The 22,202-nt window shown below is 43.1% G+C and overlaps 1 protein-coding gene across 1 annotated transcript in view; it reads right to left on the bottom strand.

The window, feature by feature from the left end:
* The window catches only part of LOC144784923 (vomeronasal type-2 receptor 26-like), a 460,853-nt gene that overhangs the window by 345,034 nt on the left and 93,617 nt on the right, over positions 1-22,202 (bottom strand). The window contains exon 2 of the mRNA XM_078664035.1: positions 21,191-21,488. Within this exon, the coding sequence (XP_078520161.1) occupies positions 21,191-21,340 (150 nt within the window). The 5' untranslated portion in view covers positions 21,341-21,488. The remainder of the gene's footprint in view (positions 1-21,190; positions 21,489-22,202) is intronic.

Genomic DNA, 22,202 nt, shown 5'->3' with positions numbered 1-22,202 from the left:
TTCGAATAAATAGCCATTGTTTCCGATATACGTAAAATACAGGTGAAATAAAGCTATTCGATTACTTAAAGGTTAAAAAGCAAAGTACACAGAAATATTGCAAATGTGAATGGTCCAGGTTTGTTGCGTATGTTTTTACTTTTGTGCAACGTAAAGCAATCGATAAAGGTCCCGGTATTTAGCCTTTACTTTTTATGCCACATATATCAGGGAAGTTGCTTCAGATGCCCCTTAAGCCACTCCGACGGAATGCCACCTAGCCCCTCTAGTTTCCGTGCCTGATGAACAAAAAAGACCCTGTACCACTGTAGACCATCCCTCCTCCTCGAAGGAGAGCACGAGTTCACCCCCCACTTTACACTGACTGCCCTTTTGTTTTGGCCCCCCCCCTACACATGATCCGCAATACCACACTTGGGCGATCTATGCAATACACAGTCCATCAATGATTATCTCTCCCGCACTACCGGTCCCTCTGGGCTTAAAACGCTGAGATGAAAGGGACTGCATCCCGCGGAGATAGGTCGAGTATGTGGTAAGTAAAAGCCTTTTCGGGTTTATGCGCGCGGATGTGTTTTAAAACGCTGCCCCCACCCCTTCTTTTCCCCTTCTTTCTGCAGGTCACATCGGAACATCGACTAAAGAATGGAGAAGACCTAAGCAACACGCCATGGTTCCGCGCGGAAAAATTATATATTATCTGTGGAGACTGCCCCTGAGAACTCGACGAATTTGTGTGATATGAATGCACGCGTGTATGACCGGATGTGTATAGCTCGACTGGATACACGTTGCACACGTTTGAATTGATAAGAGAGATGTTTTATGTATGACTTGAGTGATGATCGAACGGCCGATGGAATGGGGAAAAAGGGGTCTGAACATGGTGCCTATACACGACGAACAAACAAAGATATAACACTCCCTTACTTAGAAACGACTGTCTCTCTCTCTGAACCCAGCGACTGGAAGGGTGGCCTGAAGCAGAAACTTGGCGGGTTATTGCAGTATGACAAAAATATGACTCCAACCGGCACCCCAAATAATGCCACCAAGAATGACGTGCACCCATGAGTAGATTCATACGGTAACTAAATAGGGGAAGGTTCAGGAATATTCCGGGGTGAGGTTTACCCGAGTGCCCTCCTCCTGGAAGACTAGGAATATTGGCAATGTTTAAGATTTACCACCTCCTTCTTGCACCCTCATAGTCATGAAACTCAAAGCTGCCCCATTGTTCTCCCGACTGACACCCTCCATTGCCTCAGCCTGGATACCCATTCGCTAGAAATGATTCGAAGATCCCACCGTGAGTATTAGCCCGACCAGGTTAGTTCCCGAACAATTGGCAAAGGTGTAAGTATTTGCAACCGAGGCCAACAGCAAAGACAGCCAGGTGAATTAAATAGGATACTAAGGATGCGCAGCATGCAGGAAGAAATCTCTTTGGCCAAGTACTGTTCTATGTTTTGTCTTGGGTTTTTGTATATAATACATGTACTATCCCCCGCCTGAATTCATGTGTACGTAGTGTATGGATTTATGTCGTCCCTCAGCCTGTGTTTCTATATAACATGGCCCTACTGTTTTGTGTTGTGTGCGCACTAAATGGCCTAATATTTTACACGCTTCTCTCTCTCTTTCTCTCTCTCTCCATGTCGTACGTGTACCGAATAGTTCATTTAAAATGTGGACGACTCTCTCTCCGAGGGTCCCCCTGTTCCCTCTTCCTTTGTGTAGTAACGTTGTGCCCCGCCGGCACGAGCCTAATTGGTTTTTGAACACAAAGGTGTTCGACAAATTGCCAGAAACTAAAACAATTGTAATTTGCCATATTACTACCTCTCCTTTCTGTAAAATGATAGAACTCGAATTGGCTATGAAGGAAAGGACAGGTAAGATGACTGATGTCCCCTGATCTGGCCTTTTTTTTAGGAGGACTATATGTCAGTGGCCTTCTGTTCTCAGTTCGTTAGAAACACAATCCCCAATGCCCAGATTGCCCCACCTCTCTGCACCCAAGTACGGATGTCCAAAATGTCCCCGTTTCTCCCGATTGACCCCAGCTCCATAACCCAAAGTATAACTGACGACCCTGATTAACTGTCGCTCCCCGAGAAAAGAATGTTTAGCCTCTGCCCCTCTCTCATGATGATAGAAGACTGCCATGGCTTGGGTTAGAGAGACGAGCCTCTACCGAAGGATCCGATTTCGAGTTTGATGGAATACACAGTTGATAGGAGTCTGATCTCTCTCCATATACGTCATGAATGAACGCCAAATAGACTTAGTACAAACTCAGTAGAAATGCCTGTATACATGCTCCACAGTGATAACTTCTGACCGTGACCGATGAACGTACCCCCAGCTACTTAGATTTGGGGCGGAATTGAAATGTATAAATGTCTTCTCCTGCCAGTTCTCTAAAACCTGTTTTGTACCCATTCAAAGATACACAATCACCGGAGGAGAGGGGCCGGACGTGACACACAGCCTGGCCACGGATCATGAAGCACATGTGACATCGACCAAAGGTGGGGCCGCAGAGCAACGAGACGCGGGACGAGGCACCACTCTCAAACACGGAAAATGAAAGGATGGAGGGCTGCCTTGAAGCCCTCTGCTTGCTGACCCACGTGTGCCAGAAGTCCCCGCCCCTTTGAGCCCGATCGATGGGCCTGCCTGCTCGTTATCCTTTGCTCCCTTGGTTTGTCTCGAAGATCTGATCCCACTCCACCCTCTCTTCCCTCGATTATCCGACAAACCCCCCTTTTCCTTTTCACGTGGATTTTGACTCAGAGAAGAAGAACAGCATTTAGGTAGAATAGGGTTTGCCGCGGAAGGTGAAAGAAATGCAGGTGCCCAGCATGAGGCACCCTTAAAAAGATTAGTTAGGAAACAGGACTGTGGTCTAACAGCAGAGGACAGAGTGTAAAGAAGGATCCGAGCTGGACCTATAGCTCCACCGCCGGTGCTCAACAGCGCCAACGGAAGAAAACGAACTACCAGAGCCTACCAGTGATGGCTCGCTACTAAAAAGACACTGTGGCGAAGACCTCCCCCCCCCCCCTTTTCTGAACTTTCTACCCCCCCTTTTGACTAATTGCTTGTATTGGACTAAATTCCTCCCTCAACCACTTTTGTTGCTTTCAAAATGTTTTATCGGTCACTTTTAAACACGACAAATGTAAATTCATATGTATTCCACCTCGTATGTTGCATCGACTACACATGGTTATATGCAATCCGCCTGTACTGACAAACGCTATCTCATTGACCGCACACGACTATATGTACACCTCGTCAGTTATGATAAACACGGAAATGAACTTACTTATGTTAAAAATCGGCGACTGTGGAAAATGACAATGTATATGTACATAAGCGGCGTTCATTTATGTTCACCATCGCCACTGTTGAAAGTAAAGCGAAAGTCACGAAACAGTGGCCACGCCATCTTGTCCCCTTTTAGGCCCCATCACGAACATAGGTGGCAGCCATTTTGTGTGTCATGACCTCTCTGCCCACTGCCAATAGCCTGCGCGTCTCTCCCCCTCACTCCCCAGCCTCGCAAGTATTCCCCCGCGCCCTGACAGCCCCCGGTCTCTCCTGCTTGGGTCATAAATGCACCTCTAAACACGACCCTGTCTCAGAGCCACATCCCGTGCTGAACCCCCTGCCCCCTCGCTCTTTCATCCCACCCTTAGAACAGGCCCTTTGATAATCTCTTCCTCCCTGCCCGGTTGCCCGGCCTGATCCCAGGCCATCACCTAGCCCAACAGATGCAGTTTATTTGCTCCCTACAGTAGGACCTCGCCTCACATCAGAGGAGCGGTGATTAATCAATGCCTTCACACCCCTAGATCCGCCCGCCCGCCCGCATTCCGGTTCCCAGCGGTATGTCCAGCTGCGCGACAGCCATCATGCTGAGGGTTGGGTGGGGACCTCTGCTGTAGATATGTGTGGGAATGGGCCTGAAGCGGGGATTCCGGGAATGTCTTTCCGTACATCAAAGCATTACCAAGAATGTGTTATCTGTAATAAAGTACTAAACCATTGTATAAGAGGCCAGGCCTCAGAGATGTTGGGAGAGCACCTCGAGAAGATACCCTGTTGTCTGATTTGACGTGTTCTGCTCCGTCGGAATAAACTCCCGTTTCCTGCCTTCCAGTCTCCAGCGCCTGCCTCTTTTATTTGGTAACAGTAAGTTGGGTGAGAGGCGGCTAACGCCGGGCAAACCTAGAAAAGGGGTAATCGACTTGATCTGCCTGACCCTTTTTTCCACAGGAGAATGAGCTCTGGTTTAAAGGCGCCGTAAAACATTTAAATCACATTACCAGGCTCGGTCCACTAGGTTGACCAGGAGCAACATGGCCGGTCTTAGCAAGCTATACACCACATCCTTACATAAATGACATGTTAGATGTAAACTTACTAGCTCAACTCAAAGAGTTAATAAAAAATAATAGACAATTGGTCCAATATGTCATGCGTACTCTCACAGTCCAACCTGCAATAGTGATTTCACAACATACTACTCACCAGGGGAATACACTAAAAATCACAGCGCAGACTTTACACTCAGTGATAGGTAAATTACCTGCAAAACGTGAACAACTTCCATTCTGGATAGCTCAAAAAGTTACTCAAATCAAAGCAGTATTTCCTAATACTAGCCCTCATGAGAAACACAGAATTTTGACAATCTGTTTACCAATGGGGATCACACCACATCTGGAGGACTCCAACACTTGGGGTACAGTCTTTGCTGCAATCTACACTAAAACACATGGTGTTCCATCTATGGCGGTAATACATGATGTCCTGAAACAGATTCAAAATCAATAGGGGCCGGAGCCTGCTTTGAATTTGGGTATGAAATTACTAAAATATTTCAAACAGGTCTCAGCAATAATATTAGCTAATATTAAAGGTGAAGCAACATCAGTGGCGATCCGGCAAAAATTAAGGGAATTTGATTTAACTGAGCAACCACAAGAACTGGCCAGAATAATTGAGAAGTCCTATGAAGAATTAGGAAGAGACAGTCTGGGTGGAAAACCAGTAAAACCCCAACTAGCTGAAAGTTCTGAAAATGTATTTTCTAAAACACTCCTACTCCTTTTAAAACGAAGTGGGAAAACACTAACCAAACTTCTAGAGAGAAGGGTTCTCATTCCAGAGATAGGTCTCCTCAAAAGGAGCCATCTGAAAGGAGGTATAACCTCAGGAATAGGGATACTTTGAGGAAACCTGATAGATATCAGGATACTGATACACGTTCCTCTCGTACCTCAATCAATCAATCAATCATTTGTAAAGCGCACTACATACCCACGAGGGTCTCAAGGTGCTGGGGGGGCCTTTCAGACTTCATCACAGAAATCCGAAAGGAGAGTACAGTCAGAACACATGGAAGAACGCATAAAGTTCAAAGACGATCAACACGTTCAGAAAAACAAGAAATCTAAATTTACCATAAAGAAGGTAGCAGGTCTAAAAATCAAACATGCCGAGGATCTTGGGGACACAACTCAAGAACTGAGAATGGGCTCAGACAATGTTGGACAGCGCAGCATAAGTCACAATAGCTTGCCAGAACCTGAAGGGTCTTCTGGGGACAGTGGACTTGAATGAATACATTCAAGTCGAAACTGCAGATACCAGGGTTAGTTCTCCACATAGGTTATATGAAATAACACTCTGGATGGAGGGAGACATACCAAGAAAAGTGAAAGCACTCTTTTGGTAGCGACTTTCTATGGGTTATGACATTCTTCTAGCTGAACAAGACTGGCCACCAGAATTTGTCAGGGAGTGCCCACATGGTGAAGACATCATTATGCCAGCCTTCTCCAACCATATTCCAATTCATTTAAAATATACTTATGCCAGGAATTGGGCAGTCGCCCAAGCTCCTGCATTATACACAAATCATGTAGGATGGGATGAGGATTCTCCTCACCATAAAATCCAGTTCAAAAGTCAACCAACTGTACAAAGGCAGTACCCAGTTAAGCAGAAAGCTAAAAACAGGTCAGGGAGATCTTAGATCAACGTGAACATCAGGGGGTGATTGAAACATGCACCTCGTCAATAAACAATCCTTTGTTTCCTGTCTCAAAACCAGACAATACATATCGTCTAGCTTTGGATTACAGACATCTAAACTCTTGTTGCAAAACTTTTGCAGTGTAAAATGCACACAACACAGCATTAATGAATAACATGGTGCGTAAAAAGTACAAAACAACATTAGATATTTCTAACGGTTTCTTCTGTCAAAACATTGCACCAGAAAGTAGGTATATGACAACTTTCTCAATTATGGGGACACAGCGTCACTTCTGTCGTCGCCTTCAAGGATTCAAGATTAGTCCTGGGTTATTCTCAGCAAGGGTTACAGAGTTACTACAAAGCTATGATGACGAGGCATTGTCATATGTCGATGACATCTATCTGACAGACGATGACCTGCACAGGCACTTGAACAGGGTGAACACCATTATATTGGGCTTCGCTTCTGAAGGGTACAAATTCAATTTTAAGAAATCAAGAATTGCCCACCTCAACGTCCTTTTCCTAGGATATAAGTTATCAAGTGAAGGCAAAAGCCTGGCAGCCAACTTTTTAGAAAAGTGTGCGCTGATCCAACCTCCAAAAACGCTGAAAAACCTACAGTCAGTTCTAGGATTCCTGAATTTCGGAAGAACTTACATTCTAAATTACACAGAATGGGTTAAACCTCTCTACGAATTACTCAAACCTGATTTTAAATCAGTAAATTGGACCCAAAAACACACAGAAATTTTGCGTTCATTGCAAACAGACATGTTAGCAACAAAACATTTGCAAACGCACGTAAACGTATGCAATTTAGTGTTCCGAATCATTCCAGGACAATGCGGATTCACTTACTTAACTTTTAACAAAGGTGAAAAAGTACCAATAGCTTACAAATCACATTTGCGCACACAAGCAGAAATGAAATTAACTTCTACAGAAAAAAATTCGGACAGCTGTTCAAACTGCTTTAGCAAAAGAGAGAGCCCTCACACAGGGAAAGCGCATTATGGTCGTTACCCTGTACCCACCTTAGAGGCAGTGACGAAAGCAAGCATTCCAAATGCTAAAGCTTTACATCCAAGATGGATACAATGGGTTAATTCTCTTGCTGCAACAAATGTTCAATACGTTTTTGATCCTTACTTGAAAACACTAGCATTTCTACAATATGAATATGAATGTCATGTGCCTACTGAAATTCTGCCTCTAGAGCAGTATGAATGTATTATTTATACTGACGGATCAGCTCAACCCACTACAGGGAGGTAAACAAGCCTATAGTGCTGCGTGCGCGATCGTCAGAGGTCGTAGGCGCGATGGCAAATTCCGACCAATGATCACTAAAACGCAATCTCTACAAGCATTTAATATGGCACTTGAAAATACGAACCTCAAATTCCCCACACTCATAGTGTGCGATTCGTATTATTGTGTTCAATCTTACAATGAATACTTGCAAAACTGGTTTCAAAAAGCTTTCAAAGATGCAAAAGGTGGCACAATCAAGTATATAATGCTTTGGGAACAAGTAGTTAAGTTATGACAAGGACTACAAAACACTCATGTGATACATACGCTGAGTCATCAACGTGATGGCGTTCACGTTGAAGGGAATTCATTGGCTGATGAAGCCATGAAGGCAGCTGTGCAAACGGCTTCCGTAGCTGCAATCAATCGTTCAAAAACGAAAATAGACGGCAAAATAATGCTAGCTGTCAATGCAACAAGCAAAGACAGTGGTACAACATTAACTAAAGGACTAATCTTAGCAGCACATGAAGGGCTCGCTTCTGCCCATGCAGGTTTTCCGCCACGGTATCATTATTAAAACAGAGATACTGGTGGCCGTGCACGAGGAAACAAACCAGAAACTATGTTTTGGAATGTGAAATATGCCAGAAGATGAAAGTCTCTACTGTGAAACTTCCTGCGCAGACACCCCTGTTAATATCAAATAAACCATTAGCTTGCGTTTACCTGGACCACTGCGGTCTCTTACAGAGGGATGGTAACTATAAATATATCATGGTGGCAGTGGATTCGTGTTCAAGCTTCATTTGGATGCGGCCTCAGCGCTTGGCTGACGCTCCAACTGTTATAAAAGATTTGTGAGTCTTTATTGGCACATACACAGTCGGATCACTACATTCTGACCAGTGTCCTGCGTTTAGCTCTCGAGCTTACAAGGAGGCCATGGCCAATCTGGGCATTGCATTTCGGTACTCTAGTCCATTCCATCCTGAGGGAAATTCAGTTGTGGAGAGAAAAAACCAGGACATAAAGCAATCTATACCAGCTAGGGTATTAAGTTCGGGTGTCGGGTTGGTCAAACATTTAATAAGTGTCCAACATAGTCCTAATAACTTGTCAAGAAGTTCTCTAGGGGGTATCACTCCATATGAAGTCCTTTTTGGAACTAGAATGTTGGTTGCGGACCTTGATTGTCAGACATCAGTGGTGAATAACCCTGGGCGTTGTTTGCTTAGCAGCACTACACGTAGCTTCACGTAGTATACTTTGAACTACACGTAGTACTGCGTAGCGTAGCTGATGGTACTGTGTACTTATCTGCACTGTGAAATACATGCAAATGGCATCCTGCACAGTGCCATTTATTTACTTTCACAAAAGTGAAACTGAAAAATTTGCAAGCAGAGAGAGAGGTGATGATTTTGGGATCCTCCCTAACCTTGGGAGACTGCCAAGCAGATACCTTGAAAACAAAAAAGCACATCCTATTGAACATTTTGGTGGTGGTTCCATTCTGTTAGGACCACCCCAAGCACAGTTATTGGCAAAAAAACAATACCAACCAAAGGCACTGCAAAGCATTATGGGATGAGATTAGCAGTGGGTAGTATCCAATATCAAATTAATTCTACAAAGAGCTGCAGTTCAACTGGTGGTTACTAGATGTCCCTCATGAGGCAAATGCAAATGCTTGATGAAAGTGTTTCAATGGTTTTGCATTTGACTCATGAGTGACATCTAGTAACGACTAGTGGAACTGCAGCTTGATGTGAGAATAATTTCAATGCTTTGCATTTGACTCGTGAGGGATATCTAGTAACCACCAGTTGAACTGCAACTCTTTGTAGAATTATTTTGATATTGGATACTATATAATATTCACTGCCCACTGCTAATCTCATCCCATAATGCTTTGCAGGGCCTTTGGTTGTGAATAGTTCAATAAGATGTGCTTTTTGTTTTCAAGGCATCTGCTTGGTACTCTCCCTTGGTTAGGGGGGACCCCAAAATCATCCCCTCTCTTATTGTCTAATGTTTTCTTTGAAAAAGTTCACTTTTGTGGATTTGTTATATGCTATTTAGCATGTAAAATTGCTTTATCAAAGCATCTGAGGATGCTGTTGATTTCTCTGCTACGCTTCATGATTAAGCACAGTTTTTATACTGTACTACGTGCAATATGCGGAGTGTGATTTAGTACAAACTACGCATGCTCCGGTAGCGTAGCACTACGCCCAGGGTTAATGGTGAACCCAAAAGAATTTGATATCAAAGATTGTTTGGCTGTTTTACAAGACTTAAAAGAAATAAGAATGAAACAAAGTAACGTGATCCTGAAGCCAACCACCACTGAGGAAAAACCGACAGTCCCAGCAAGGCCTGTCTGGATCCCAAAGCCTGGTGATCTAGTCAGAGAAAAGATTGCGGACAAGAAGGAATTTGGGCCTTCTTACAGACAACCAGTACCTGTCCTAGCCATCCACTGATCAAGAACAGTAATACTGCTGCCCCTTGAATGTAAAAAGGAGAACAGGTTTGTGTCTATCGACCTGGTCAAACCACAATATGTGGCTGATAATAAGCAGTAGGCCAAGTGGACTCCGCCAATGTAGCAGACGCCCAGCTCTGGCTACTATCCAAGAGGTTCAAACTGAGTAACTCATCACCTTTGAGGAATCTGCAGTGCGAAATGAAGGACTAAGCAACAAAGCTATGGAACTTGTATCTCTTGAAACCCAAATAACAGTTTGTCAAGAAATGCCTGTCTACAACGAAGTAGCATCTGACTACACAAATGTGACAAGTGATCCTGTGGTTCCAGCGATTTCAACGACTCCTGATGCAATCCCTACTATTGACAGAACTGCCTCTGGCTATTTCATTAACTTTGATATGTTTTTTGAGGATCCCAGCAAGCCTGAAACAACGCCAGCAGAAAGAACTTTGAAAGAACAACCAACAGGCCTTTTTCATTACCTAGAAAAGACTTATCTGGTTTCACCATGGATTGAACTTTGGATTGTGTTGGTTGGTTGGTACTTTGGTTGACTCTGGTGATAACATTGAGAATGCTGATAAATGGAAGATATGTAAAAATGAACACAGTAAGAACATCAACTTACTCCTCAAGCCACACAAATCATCCCATCGTGAACACAGCGACTTGTCAGCAGTGAACATCACAGCAGTTCCTATACTTGGTGGTATAGCTTGGGACAAAACAGAGTATGACATTTATGGCCCGCCGGAGGTGTTGAAGATTCCACACTTATTCAAGATTTAATTCAGTGACTTTGTTTCATCAAGTACCTTTTCTGATGATTGGGACTTCAAGACTGTAAACAATCTGATGTCAGACCCAGAAATGTCTGCAGTACTCACAAATCATGAATATTTAGAAGGTTCATCAGACCATGAACAAATGTATTGTTATAATCATTATGATCCTCATTTCTTGCACAAATCTGCAAATCCTAGGAATGTATTAATGTATAACCAATGGGAACATTGTCTTACGCCACCAAAGGGTAGCTCAAAAACATTTGCTATGAAATTTCAGTACTTTTCAGGGTTCAATGTATCCAATCCAGAATCGTTTTACTTTAAAAATGATAAACAAAACAGGAATGAAAAGTATGTTGACAAATACCAAACAGATTTATTCTGCAGCCTTTTATGCCCAACTGTCTAAACTAGGTGTTGACTTTTGGAAAGACAACCTTGAGACAAAAACTGTCTGGGGTAAAAAGTTTGGCAGGTACAGGGTATACAAGCCATGTTTAGTGCCTGAACAATCCTTCCATACCTACACCTACACCTGATAGCTACAACACTTCAGGGGGGGAGGTCGACGTACATACTAGTTTGCTGAACAAGAGAAGAGATCCAGATTGGAATAAATGGTTGATCTGGCCACAGACACAAACAACTGTCAAGATAGATTCCTGAACAAAACACATGGTTTCACATTCAATAGGCCAGACCCAAGATATGTTCAAAGACAGCATCCTGGAATAGACAACATACAGTGTAGGGAAGCTTTGCCTTGATTGGCTACAAAGATCTGCACTTAAGGATGCAAAGCAACACTTATCTTTACTTAAAGATGGCTCTGATCTTAGGGAATTCTTGCTAGGACCAAGAACACCGCGTCATAAACGTTTTATATATGGCGATATCTATGGTGCTTATAATGAAGCATGGAAGATTACGCAAGCGGAGACTGCAGAAAGAATACGAGAAATTGATCGTATTACTTTAGAGAAAACTCTCTCTGTAGTTAACAATGGGATAATGACTCTGTCGTCCAGGATATATTCATTGGACAGCATAGTGTTTTCTTCAATAGACATCATGGAACAGGACTTGGTCATGTTGCAACATGGTCAGTCGCACTTCTGTTCTATCATGCTATTAGGATGGATACTACAAAACCTTCATTCAGGCTATGTGTCATGGCGTTTAATCAATACTACGTCACTGTTTTCAGAATTCAGTCTCACTGATAAACAGATCAAATTGGCACCACAAAAGGGAGCAGACTACACAGTGCTGAGCATTGAAATACTGGAAAGATTGCCATTTACAGTAGCGGAGAAACCAGCTGCTGAATGGATAATACATGGAACAATCACTCTGCCTGTTACAATTTTACATTTTCAATATTGCCTAAAACACATACCAGCAGGCACGTATGAAAGGTTGGGTAAATAATACATCAAGACATCCTGGGAATTACAGTACACACACAGATGTTGGAGTGGGAGACGTGAAGTGTTTCTTAGTGGGAAAAACTGGGAAAACGCTCTAAGCGGTTCTCTACTCTGTCAGGGTATAAACCTACACGGGGCCTACGATGGTTCCTCTAACAACTCATCCTGCCACCTGCAAGGTTCACCAGCTGCAGTGATTGGTCCAATTTTTGGACAGCTCTCAAATGGGAGTTACCTCATGTTGAATGATCATGGCTGCTGTGGCATGTTACCAGGCATACCATAACTAGTAACTGTGTCAGCCAGGGTCACTTGCTATATGCAAGTATTGTTTCCTAATACCAAGATAGCCAGGGAGTCGCCTTTATGGCCTTCACTGAACATCTCTTCTATACAAATTGATACTTTAAGCAGAATGAAAGCCATTCTTTTGCAAAAAACTGTGCCACTGACCTCGGCCAAAGAAACGTATGATCTACAAGTCGCAAGGACTTCTGCTGAGATACATGCCCTCTTGACTATAAACTGCCCTATACATTTCTCAGAAATATTAGGTCGTATCTTAAACATTTCTGATACAAGTGGCATTGTATATGTATTTAAGACCGTATTTTCTGGACTGTGTGTACCTTTTGAAGTGATACTAGGAATATTTCCAAACTTCGTGCACTCTGTGTTATCATCGGACTGCCTCTCATTTTGGGTCTCGCTGCAGGGATACTATTTTTGCTCCTACTGCTGCGATATTGCAAGCCAATTCACCAGCGACACCCAGTTCTCCATAGAGACTACTCTACTGGCGATGAAGTGTCGTGAGCGCATTGTCCACATTTTGGGACTACCAGAATTAAATACCACATGGTTTCTGTCATTCAGACCAATTTGGCAAGATTGTATCTTACCTGTTCTACACTACCTGTTATGTGGAGAAGAATGCGTGTTAGACACATGTGTCACACTCCCATCAGTCATGCCAACGGATGTTGATACTTTGCTTGAACCAGTAACGGCCCATGCATTGTGTTGTCCCCAGCGGCTACCAATTCTGATGACGGATCTCACAGATGCAAATTGCAACTGCCGAGGTACGAGACGAAACTACAGGCGCGCAGGTACCATCCAGTACAAACATTACTAATGCGACCAATGGTGACGGTGATGCTTCACATCTATGTGCGGTTAATCTTCTAAACGAGGTAATACAACTTTCACCTACAATGGAAGATTATTTTTGTCAACAGTCATAGAAGATTTCATGTTTTCTTCGAGCCCTAACACTGACTTTTGAAATGTTGGCACACAGTGTTCTGAGAGACTTTGAATTTGACCTTCATTTTTTCAAAACAAAGTTCTAACTTTGAAACTCTTTTTCCTATGATTACATTTTTTTTTCGCCAAATTTGTATTTTTCATTTTTGGCACAAGTAATCAGCTTAAAGTAGAACGATTCATAGAGAACAAGAATTCTTTGAAAAGTTCCAGAGACAATATTTGTCCACATACAGTTTTATGTAATTTGACATGAGATAGTTTCGGCACCTTTTTCTTCTGTATTCATGTTCCATTTCTTAAATGTATATTTTCATGATTTATTCAGATGGAATTTTTCGAAAGTCAACTATATGCTTAGAATTAAATATTGCTTGAATGCGTACAGCACCAATGCTCTTTTGTGTACAACCAGTACCAATGCATTTTTATGTATTTTGAGTGGGTATTTAAAACACTTGTTGATGATCCTGGGATCTGGGTCATCTGTACACCGGATCGATGCAACAGCTTACGTCTTGTCACGCGGCCGGCCCCGGTGGGGTTGTAGGCAAGCCGCTGTGTTAAAATGTGCCCTTTTTGTGCAGGCCCTGCGGCCCTAATGCTGTTTTCTTTCGCGGCCGGGCCTGTTTAGGGTTGTAGGCTCAACGCTGTGTTTAATTGACGCTGTTATGAGTGTTAACACCTGAAAATAAAACAGACTTGAACATAAAACACTTGTTGTGTAGATATGTTTCATCATGTTTAGGACTTAGTATTTAGTAAAAGTCATACATAAGAAAGTGGAGTGGGTGTTGTGTTAAATTTTAGATTCCGATTGAATTTCCCGATTCATGCCCTTATATAGATACAATTTGCATTGCCCTTATATAGGCATAGAAATCCAGTCCTTATTTAGGCATAGCCACTGCTGCCCAAATACAGGCATGGCTATTTGCATCAGTTCATCTGCGTCACAACGATTTCTTAGAAAACCAGACTCTCAAGCCGTTTGGGACTTCCCCTTGCTTGAATATTGATTCCTCCAAGAACTCAGTTATTATGTATGAACATCTATTCCTTAGGGGTTCATTCATGACCTTCATATGCACGACTTAACTTCAAAGCTGGCATTCCTAAATACTTTCAAGGTATAAATATACCTTCACTTGCAATGGCAAAGCACAGTGTGATTCGGTGCAGGTCGACTACCTACTTGCATGACGCAGCTCACTACAGCAAGTGCCGAAGGAAGCCAACTCTCCAGCTGACGCATTGACCAGAAGCTGTCATCCTCCTGCTGAGAATCCAGCTCCAGTGTTTCTGACTCCCCTTGCGGGATGTTGGGAAATCGAGTCCCGTGAAAGAGATACCAACCTCTCTTATTCTAAGGTATGGAGCTGATTAGAACCTAGAGAAATCTTTGGCAATTCTTGGCAAAACTAAACCTATGCTAAAGACAGCACCTACTAGACCTAGGTTAGGTACATTGAGGTAGGCGTATTTTAGAAGCACCAGTTAAGTATTTTTAGCCTGTGTTATTTATGTATGTATTTTTATATGTCATAGCCCCAGACAATGCTATTAGAGTATTATGTTATATTACTGTTTACGCTGTACGCATTATACTTTGCATTCTGTCTAACGATTGTAGCAATTCACATGAGAAAGAAGACTGTTCAATAAAACCTTTTATTGAAACGCCCATCTCTCTATTTCTGTGCAATTCTGTAGAAATGAAGCATGCATGACTGACTGAGTGAAATAGCTATCTATTCTTTCCACGACTCTGAAGATACGTTTTATTCTTGGGAAAATAAAGTTGTCATGTTTATGCGGTTGTCAGAAACTAATCCCTTCTTGTTTATTCAAGAAAGTTTCTAGTGACCACTGAGTTAGCTGGCACACACAATTAAGTTTAGTATACTCAATAGTGACATACTGACCTAAGTCCTATGTCAAAACTATAGTGTATATTATTCCAATGCGCAGAGCCTATTGGGAATATAGGAACTACACTACACTTTGAGGAGGAAACATTGTCCTTATATTACATCCCCTGTATTTATCCTTTTTTTAATATGTTTTCTTGGAATATTGTGGGAATCAAGGGTAAGCTGGGTGACCCGTCTTGGGAAAACTTTATTGATCAAATTAATCTATGTTTCTTCCAAGAAGCTATGTCTATTGATCCACCTCATAGATCAGGTTACACAACCTACCAAATTCCATCACATAGCAATGGTAAGGGCTGCCCATCTGGTGGCGGTCTTATTTGGGCCAAGTTAACTATAATACTAAAATAGGCCCCTTCCTTTAACATCTTTTGATATTATAGGTATATTTCTAACTTGTTCTGAAGCTTAGACCTCTCACCTGTATAATGTATAGAATAGGATGGCCGGGGGTGGGGGAGAGACTGAGGTGATGCGGGATCTTGCATTTCACAGGGCCTCCTTCGATTCTCATGATACTGCTATTTTTGCGGGTAACTTTAACATCACATAGGAGCCTTGGGACTTGGCAATCAACCCCTTATAAGCAAAGAGGATGAAGACTGGGGGATTCCTGCTCTTAATATTGCTCCTGTGAAACATTGGACTGAAGCTGCATAGCGGCTTCTGTCCTTCACTCTAGCATGTGGTCTGAGGGCATGTAATAGTTGCTCACTCTCAGATCCCAATGATGAGCATACCTTCAATCATCCCAGAAAATTAAGCAGAATCGACTATGTTTTAATTTCTGTCCAGCTTTGGAGAAATCTGATTAGTTTCAAGATATACACAGCGCCAGGATACCCGTGGGGTGACCGTTGCGCTCTATAAATGTGCCATACAATACAATACAATACAATTAAATAGGGATGACAGAGACCACAATGCACATTAGTGCTCACTAAATGAACTTTTCTTTTAGTTAACCGACTCCCCTATATCACTCAGATCTAATTTAATGCCGTCTAAAGAGAGGCAAAGGATTAGATGGGACAAATAGCTCAGGACTCATGCACAAGAGATCGCATGAAAAGGCACGCATGAGTGAGACATGCTAAATCTATCTCAGACCAGGGACCTCTTTTGGTTCAATAAAATAACCGAAATTAATGAGGATTTGTTTGATACCTTACGAAAATGCTTTAAAGGTAAATCTAGGCCAAATGGGGTTAACCCCAAACCAAAATGCTTAAGGTATAATAAAGCCCGTAGAGGGAAACAAATTAACTCCGACAGGCCTTATCCACGGGTGACACATCATTGATAAAACTCATCAAGAAATGAGTATCAGTTGATTCAAGCAAAAGCAGTCAGATATTGGGAATCCAAATTATGGGAAGATATTTATGAGCTAATAGAAATGAGGGCCCCTTAGGGCTTATGGCAGACACAATCTCCCCAGAGGTATGGCATGCCCATTTCACAGAGCTCTACAGATCACAACAGGGACTTCCTGCTGCTGAAGACCATAACCATGGCTCAATCGCCCACATCAAGGACACTCTAGTGATAGAGTTGAGGGATTCTGTTGAGGCAATCAATGTTGTTACCCCTGAAAAAGCAGCTGGGCCTGATGGCACCCAGATGATCGTTATTTGGCTGACATCTGTGCCTGGGGTCTTTATTTTAAAAAAAAACTATTGAATTATATCTTTGAGGGGGCAATTACTCCTGCCAGCTGAAAGGCCACCCAGATTGTGCCCATCTACAAGAAGGGCCAACAGGATTCTACTCTAAACTATAGGCCCATCAGCCTTTAAGAGGTGGCCCAAAAACTATTTGCCAGATAACTACTCACAAAGCTGGACTTCTAGATTGAAGATCACCAGGTTCTCTCCCCACTGCAGGCAGGATTCAGACAAGGGATTAGTAATATTGACCAGGTCATTATACCTTTACTAATCTACTGGAAAATTGTTGTCATACAAAAGGCGCATCTTTATCTTGTCTTCTTAGACCTAAAGTCGGGGTTAAACCTAGTCCCTAGAGCCAACTTATGGGCTGTCTTAAAGAAAAGTGGGGTTCAACCTGACATTCTGGATATACTGGTCCGTCTTCACCAGGACAATTATGCTTACGGGAGATGGGGCTGGGTAAGAAAGTTGACTAATCGAATTGACATCCTGAAAGGAGTACGGCAAGGCTGTATCCTTTCTCCATCCTGTTTTCCACTGTATCTTAATTATGTGACACATCATGTAGAGGACGCCTTGAATGATGCTCCTAGCCTGGGTGACCATACAGTTCCTCTCCTATTATTTGCCAACCATACTCTCCTGATATGAACGACTCCCAGTGGCTTTTAGCATCTGTTGAATACATTTGAAGACTTTTGAAAATGAACAAGGGCTTGTAATAAATTTCTCTAAGACAAAGGTCATGCCCCTTAGCCACCACAAAACATGTAGGGGTGATTATACTGGGGGTTTTTCCCTTGGACATGGTATGCAAGTTAAATTATCTCAGAATTAAGCAATCTATGTCATGGGCAACCCAGGCAGGGAAGAGCAGCTGAAATCTCACTCAGCATTCTGCCACAACTCTAAGACACTACAAAAAATCTTGAACCAGGTGTATTTCTCCTGCACTTAAGGTGTACAGAGCCAACGCTGAAGCTAGTGCCCTGTGGGGGCAGATGTATGATTCATTTCAAGCCTGAACATGTATGGGTTGGCTGAGAATACAATATTGAGAGCAATAACTAAAAACTCCCTAAAAACACTCCGCTATTACCGCTTAGACGTGATATGGGTCTTAACTCATTGATACATGAGACACAAGTGAGGCCTCTACTTTATTGGAGAAGGGTAAAATACTCCCTAGAACTGGATGATTATCATGGAGCATTGGACGATGTTGTATCTTTGGATAGCTCAGGAACAATCAGGTGGTTATCCTATGTCTGGGAACTACTAGTACAACTTGGTGACCCCTGGTCTCTTCCAGGATTCACAATTTGTTCATCCAAGGCAACACTTAGGAAAATATTTTGAAACTATATCTACCTTACTCAGTTCCAGTATGTTCCCGAGGGGTCGCTTATTCCCTTCTTCTTTGATTTTAAACCTGAGTTTCAATTTGAGTCTTTTTTGGATTTTATCAATCCTTAAATTTTGCTATGGCACTTTACCAACATTGTCTTCATTAGCAAGATGGAATCAACCAACACCTGCAACCATTGTATGTTTGGTCTGTCAAAAGACAGATGAAACACTACCATGCTTTAGTTTATTTTGCCCTGGCTACACTCGCCCTAGGAAAGCATGGATAATTCCATTGTGAAAGCAACTTGGCTGACGTCATTTAGAGGATGCTACACAGCTTCTTCGTTCAGAATCTTCACAACTAGTTGTCTGTGCTGTATCCAAGTATCTTCAGTGGAGACAGTCAATTAGGTGCAGGCCATTGGAGTTACAGATAGAATAGGTTAAACCATCATGCTCTCTTCTTGTAGGTACCTGCTCTATATACATAATTAATGACATAACTCATTACATTTAAAGTACTATACTGTTCATATTATTAATTAATGCCACTGTGCCCAAGGTGATATGTGAGGTCATAAGCAGTGCATGATGAGAGTGCCAGTTTTACTACCAACTAACCCTGGGCGTAGTTCGCGAAGTAGCGCTACGCATATCTACGCGAAGTGCTCTTCGCACTACGCAAGCTATGTATAGCACTATGCGAACTGCGTAGTAGCCTGTTCGCACTGTGCAAGAAGCTGTTTTCAATGATTGCACAGTGCGGACAAGCATCTGGCACTGTGCAATCATTGAAAACAGCATCTTGCACAATGCGAGCTGTAGTTTTCTGCCGCTCGAGTAGATATTTACTCGAGCGGCAGCTTTCTCCACGCGAACTTGTAGTTACTCATCGCGAGCGGTCGCGAGCATACGCGACCATTCACAATGAGAAACCTGACCTCCCCACGTTGAGAAGCTTGCCGGGAGGTTTATTTTCCATGATCGCGATCGGCAACTCGATGTTGCTGATCGCGAACGAGGAAAAAGTCTCGCCGGGATGTCATTTTGCTTGCTCGCGGTCGCCAACTTGACGTTGAGAACCGCGAGCAAACAAAAAATAACTGCTGCCCTACGCCACGCTATGCGTGTTTGCACTGTGCTACGTGCAATTCGCATAGTGCGAAGTAACGGAAACTTCGTAAACTACTCGGGTGTAGCATAGTGCTTTGCCCAGGGTTAGTGCCAACCCACGGAAGCACAGGCATGCAGAAATTTAGGAGCAGATTTATCATTGTTTGATGCAGCAAAACAACTTGCTTTGCTGTGACACATGAAGAGGGCAGTATTTCACCATATCTATCTAGATATGGCTCATCCATGCTCTCTCTCTGCGCTGCACTATTGCAGGCACCCTTGCACCCAGATGCAGGGGCACCTGTGTTGCAGGCAGGATTGTTTTTGGGCAGGAAGAGGCAGCTTCCTTCGTAGGAACTATCCTTTAAGGCATTTTGCTCTTTCAGAATGCCTTCATTATTGTTATTGTGGCACAACCAATATCTGCTCTAGTCTCGTCGTCCACCACTGCAGACGTAGTCACCGCTTGGTCACAAGAAGAAGAGAAGGGAGAGGGTATCATTGGTCTCCTCTTTGAGGCACTAGCAGTCTGACCTGTGACTTACCTGGGAGGTCCTGCTGCCTCTCTCTTCATTGACATTCTTGCATTCCTCACTGGGGTAGGGATGGAATTGCGCTCTCCTGTCTGTGTAAATGCACCAAACTGCTTGCTCTTGGGCAGCCACCCCATCTCACAGTTAGGAAGGCAACAATAGTGGCTTGTAGGCAGACTTGAAGGTACAGCCAATGGCCAGAGTTACACCAGAATGGCCACCACTCATGTCAGATAACTCATCCAGGGAGCTCCTTATATCCAGCTTGTGCATCCATAAGATATTTTGAGGTAAGTTCCTCAAAGCTCCTCCAAGAGGCAGCAGCAAGTGAAGCACTGCAACTGGAAGATGAAAACAGATCCATGCATCGGGGATGAGCGAGAAAGCTAAAATTAATTTTTACCTGTAACACCCACAACCACTGCACCCTTATGCCTAGTTAAAATGACCTCAGTGAATGTAAGGAAGACAGTGGGATATTGCTGGACAGGATGCTGCAGCTCACGAGCACTGCATCTCCTCATGAAACTGCAAGATTCACCCACTGACCAATGTGAGTATCTATAAACCTACCCACTCTAGAGGCTTCCTTCCCATTTCCTCTCTTATAATTACGGCTGATTTTTACAGATAAATCCAGACAGAAAACAATTTTTAAAAGTGGAAAATACAGAACATAGTGCTTCTTTTGAGCGACTCTCCATGGTGTCCTTCATGAATTCCAGGCCAACAGCTGAGCAGATAGACAGCATGGGAAATGAAAAAACCAGATGAAATGTCCTTACATACAGGCATATCTTAATATATATATTTGCATGTAATGTTAATATTTACATGTGGGTTTAGTGTTTTGTTGTATTTGGCTGCTTTACGTACTAAAACGAGGCGCGCATTGATGTATGAGTGCATGTTTCTCAATTAAATAACTCCATTTATCCTCAAAACACAAAATAAATATGGATACATATCAATGGAATGGCCAAAAAATAAATATGGATATATGCAAACGGAAATATTAAGAAAACAAATACCATAAAACTGGTAACCCAACATATAATCCTTGCAGTTCCTACAAGAATCATCTCCGGGGCACTCATGAGATCTACTGAGGAAGTGAATGAACAGAGCACCCTCTATCCCAACGCATGCATTTCCAAACCCACTGAAAGCCTTTTAAAGAATTTGAACCTGATACATGGTGCCTAAAAGGAAACATACATGTGCTGTGCTTTCGTTATCAGCATAAAGAATGTTAAAGCATGTCATATAAGTAATCTTCTCTCTACCTGCAGGTACCTGTAGAGCCCAGTGATGGTTGCTATGGCAACAGATGTGGGTGATAACATGTCACCAATGACAGCAGCCAGGACCCCTCTAGTCCAACACTTGTAGTTAGGGACTGGGACCGGATCCTCTCTCCCTGATAATAAGGCCATGGTGCTCAGTGTCGCTTTGGCCTCGTTGAAATATGAATTAAATACCTCAAAGCCCAGGGTGATGTTGGGTAAAAGGTCAGGATTCTTGTTAATCTCCTCAATGGCGTAAACAAGGGCGAAGTAATGTCGAAATAAATGGTGGGAAATCCTGCAAGAAAAATATATTTGTTTGAGTTACTTATTACGCAGCTGTCTTTTGAAGACAATGTTTCCAATTTTACAGAGTTGCCTTTTTTGATATTTTCACCACAGGAGAGACGGTAACAAGCATCCTCACTCCCCGTTATCTTTTCCCCTCATGAGGTAGGTGATAGGAGCAAGGGTGAGAAACTTAGGACTCACCCATCAAATGCTGTAAAACCTTATGTGGAGTGGTGTGGCTCACTGGTTAGAGGAAGACCCTGTAAATGCTGTAAAACGTTATGTGGAGTGGTGTGGCTCACTGGTTAGAGGAAGACGTTATGTGGAGTGGTGTGGCTCACTGGTTAGAGGAAGACTGGTTAGAGGAAGACTGGTTAGACCCGGAAGCAGAGGACGGCCCGGGACCAGGGTTCAATTCCCGACGCGGCAGGGTCGTGGACCAGGGTCAGCGGACTCGATAATTCTCGCCTCGGTGCCTACTCTAACCAAGGATCACACTCGGCAACTCTGGGCATTAGCTTGCCTCATCTCCACAATGGCCCCCCACATACGCCGGGGATGCCTGGTTTCACCTTGGAGATACCCAGTAGGGACCATCTCACAGGGAAAGCCAGGACGGGTTCCCCAGTGGTCTACAGCGCGGAGATACCCCATGTGGGGTGATTCATGCGCTTTACAAGACACCATTACATTACATTACATCTGGAAAACATATCCCTCA

The sequence above is a fragment of the Lissotriton helveticus genome, chromosome 10 (genome assembly GCF_964261635.1).
Source record: "Lissotriton helveticus chromosome 10, aLisHel1.1, whole genome shotgun sequence".
NCBI classification, from domain to species: domain Eukaryota; kingdom Metazoa; phylum Chordata; class Amphibia; order Caudata; family Salamandridae; genus Lissotriton; species Lissotriton helveticus.
This window is presented reverse-complemented; position numbering and strand designations above follow the sequence as displayed.